The sequence below is a fragment of the Otolemur garnettii genome, unplaced genomic scaffold (assembly GCF_000181295.1).
Source record: "Otolemur garnettii isolate 467f Iridium unplaced genomic scaffold, OtoGar3 scaffold00083, whole genome shotgun sequence".
Classification (NCBI taxonomy): Eukaryota; Metazoa; Chordata; class Mammalia; order Primates; family Galagidae; genus Otolemur; species Otolemur garnettii.
This window is the reverse complement of record NW_003852478.1, coordinates 4,557,238-4,560,599: the sequence shown is the minus strand read 5'-3', so window position 1 is coordinate 4,560,599 and position 3,362 is coordinate 4,557,238. Positions and strand designations below refer to the sequence as shown.

The 3,362-nt window shown below is 40.0% G+C and overlaps 1 protein-coding gene across 1 annotated transcript in view; it reads left to right on the top strand.

Moving 5' to 3' along the window:
- TEC (tec protein tyrosine kinase) overlaps window positions 1–3,362 on the top strand; it is a 188,035-nt gene that overhangs the window by 181,691 nt on the left and 2,982 nt on the right. Inside the window, exon 17 of the mRNA XM_023515987.1 lies at window positions 2,998–3,155. Coding sequence (XP_023371755.1) covers window positions 2,998–3,155 — 158 coding nt within the window. The remainder of the gene's footprint in view (window positions 1–2,997; window positions 3,156–3,362) is intronic.

Below are 3,362 nucleotides of genomic sequence, written 5' to 3'. Positions count from 1 at the left end.
CCTTCCCTTCTATTTCCTGCTCCACCCAGCTTAAGGGATCTTTGTCTAGATGGATAGATGGACAGTGTGGTGCTGAGATCGCACTCTCAGCTAGGGTGCATCTTCCCAGATATTTTGTGAAAAGCCTCGACTTTAGAAACTCAAAATCTATAGCAAATGGCATTTGCCACCCTTTTTTTTTGTATTATTCATTCTTTACCAGTGTAGAATGACTTCTGATTGGATAAAAGGCTTAAAGGTGCAGTGAGGTGTATACATGAAAATAGAAGTGAAAGTGTGGGGGCTGTGTTAATACATAATTGAAAAGTATTATATTGTATACTCAAGGGGCAACAAGCACAATTAGTTGTTATTTCTTCTTTCCAGATTCCCAAACTTGGACATTCTTGCATATAATTCTCAAAAAAATAGAGAGGGTTCAATTTTTTTTTTTAAGGAGATGGTAGTTATTCCTGATGTATCTCCATAGAGGACCAGTTTAATGCAGTAGAGATTTTTCTCATTGAAAGTATTTATGTGGCTCATACTTGTAATCCCAGCACTTTGGGAGGCTGAGATGGGAGGCTCGCTTCAGCCCATGAGTTTGAGGTTGCTGTGAGCTATCATCATGCCACTGCTTTCCAGCCTGGGTAACAGAGACCAGACCTCTGAAAAAACCAAAAAGCATTATGTTTATATACTGTTATCTTCTGCCCTTCTCTTTGCCCCACTAAAAAATATGTAAATGGCAGAAAATATCGTATCTGACTTTGAATTAATTTTTTTCTATTATAAGAGTCATCTTTTCTTTATCTTTTATTTCCTTTTTATATCCTTGGTTGTTAAAGTACTTAGCATGCTTCTATACAGAGTTAAGAGTTTATCATAACTGACAATAGTGAGTGGTGAGCCATGTTTTGTTTTGTTTTTGAGACAGAGTCTCGAGCTGTCGCCCTTGGTAGAGTGCCATGGTGTCATAGCCCACAGCAACCTCAAACTCCTGGAGCAATTCTCTTGCCTTAGCCTCCCAAGTAGCTGGGACCTATAGGCACCTGCCACAGTTCCTGGCTATTTTTTTTGTTGTTGCAGTTGTTTAGCTGGCCTGGGCTGGGTTCAAACCCACCACCCTCGGTATATGTGGTTGGCACCGTAACCACTGTGCTACGGGCACTGAGCTGTGAGCCATGTTTTGGACTAAAGAATTACTATGAGTTTTGGAAACCCAAATTAAATAAACGTAACTAAGACCAGGTTTGGGGAGGAAACCTCTACAGCACACTCTCACACGGCGCTAACACAAAGGGAATGGGGTATACAACCTTTCTGGGGTAAAATAATTTGTCTTTTAGCAACTCGGAATTAACTAGAGGGATTAGCAGTAAGTAGAAAGTGTGGGTAATTAACACAATGCACTTTGAAACTGATGACCTTAGGTACGTTTTGGATGATGAATATATCAGTTCCTCTGGAGCCAAGTTCCCAATCAAGTGGTCTCCTCCTGAAGTTTTCCACTTCAACAAGTACAGCAGTAAATCTGACGTCTGGTCTTTTGGTGAGTGTGTTTGCTGGAGCTTGATTTCATAAAATGGGATTAAACTTTGATTTCCTAAGATGATGTAGCATTTTTAAAAATGTCTTTTTGTAACTGTGCTGTTCTTCTGTATTCTAAACACAGTCTTTGGCAGCTGGCGTCATGTATCTTAAATAAATCTGCCTTTTGGAGCTTCTCCTTCCCCAGTGAGCACTTGCTATACAACCGTAACAAAGGGTCTACTGACCGAGAAAACAAAGTTAGCCAACTTTTCCACATCATAGAGGCTTGAAGGATAAATGATCTTACAATGTCATTGAATTTAGTGTAATTAATATACTTCATTGTCTACTAAGCAGCTTGGCCATTTTCCAATGGTTTCATTGATAACTTGAATTTAAAACCTGGGTTAAACAATGGCATCACCTCATTTATGTCATTACCTTCAGATTTTGTGGAATTTATACATAGGCTTCTTTGGGACCTGTCATTTGATATTTATATTAGATTACGTTCTTCATTAAGAAATAGACACTGTTGATCCATGTCCTATAGAGTTTGTTTCTTGAGTTGATTTTCAAAAACGAGGCAATAAATGCACAACTTTTAAAATCTACAGTAAGGCTAAGCTTGTGTCTTCATCTTATAAATGCTCTTTGGACAGGTGATAATTTCAGCAGGTGACATTTGAAGCTCTACTGCAGAGCAGTTAAGTTGTAAGACCACTTCCTAGAGACTGTTGGCTAGAAATGCTGATACAAGGGTCTCATCCAGTGGTTGCAGAACAATCAGAACTCTGAGTGTTATCTGATTACTTGTGTCTCTTTGTCACTAGGCAGTGAGCTTACTGGACATGTGGACTGGTCTTGTTATTATAGACTTCTCTGTCCTTAGCCTAGGCCTGGTGCCTCTGATTAATGATAATAAGTATTTGTAGAATAAGTCAATAATTAAATATAAATTAGAAGTTCTCGAAGGTGTTTCCCTAATCAATCAACCCATCAATGATTATTGAACACTTGCTTAATGTGCAGAATCATTCAGATACTCTGGGGCTCTACCTAGCAGGCTAATTTTTAGTGAACAGAGGGGACATATGCCATTCACTGGCCTTAGCTGTAGCAGGCAGCAGGTACTCACACAATTCTATCATTTTCTATGGAACGGCAGAAAAAGTCATTGATTTCAGGGTGTGGGGACATGACCAGTGTTTAGAAATGAAAATGCTGTCAGCATTTTCTTTTAATAGGGAGGCAATCAAGAGCAATAGAAAAAGAAAGGATTTGTTTTCACTCGGATTATTTTCAGGTTAGAGACGTCTTCAGAAACCAAGGTGCACACGGTCTATTTCCTAGATAGAACTGCTCTCCTTCTGTGGGACTGTCACTCAAAGGCTGGAGGAGAAAAATAGCACCTTGTATTCTGTTTCTGCGATTCCAAGTAACCATTTCTCTCCAATCCCTTGTTTCTGTGCACTTTATTTGCAGGAGTTTTAATGTGGGAAATTTTTACGGAAGGAAAAATGCCTTTTGAAAATCAGTCAAATTTACAAGTGGTGGAAACCATTTCTAAAGGATTCAGGCTGTATCGGCCTTACCTGGCACCAATGTCCATCTATGAAATCATGTACAGCTGCTGGCATGAGGTATGTGCCCCTGACTTTCCTGCGGAGGCTGGCGGTCCCAGCCTCTGAGTGCAGATCTGATGACCTCAAACATTACCCCGGGACTCCACCACGGCAGAAGAAGTTGTCTGCTTCTCGGAAATAATCCAGAGACCCAGAAGTGCTATTTCTATCTGAAACTCGGGCTGCAAAGTCATGAATCCATGTTATTTTGAACAGTGGCCTTTT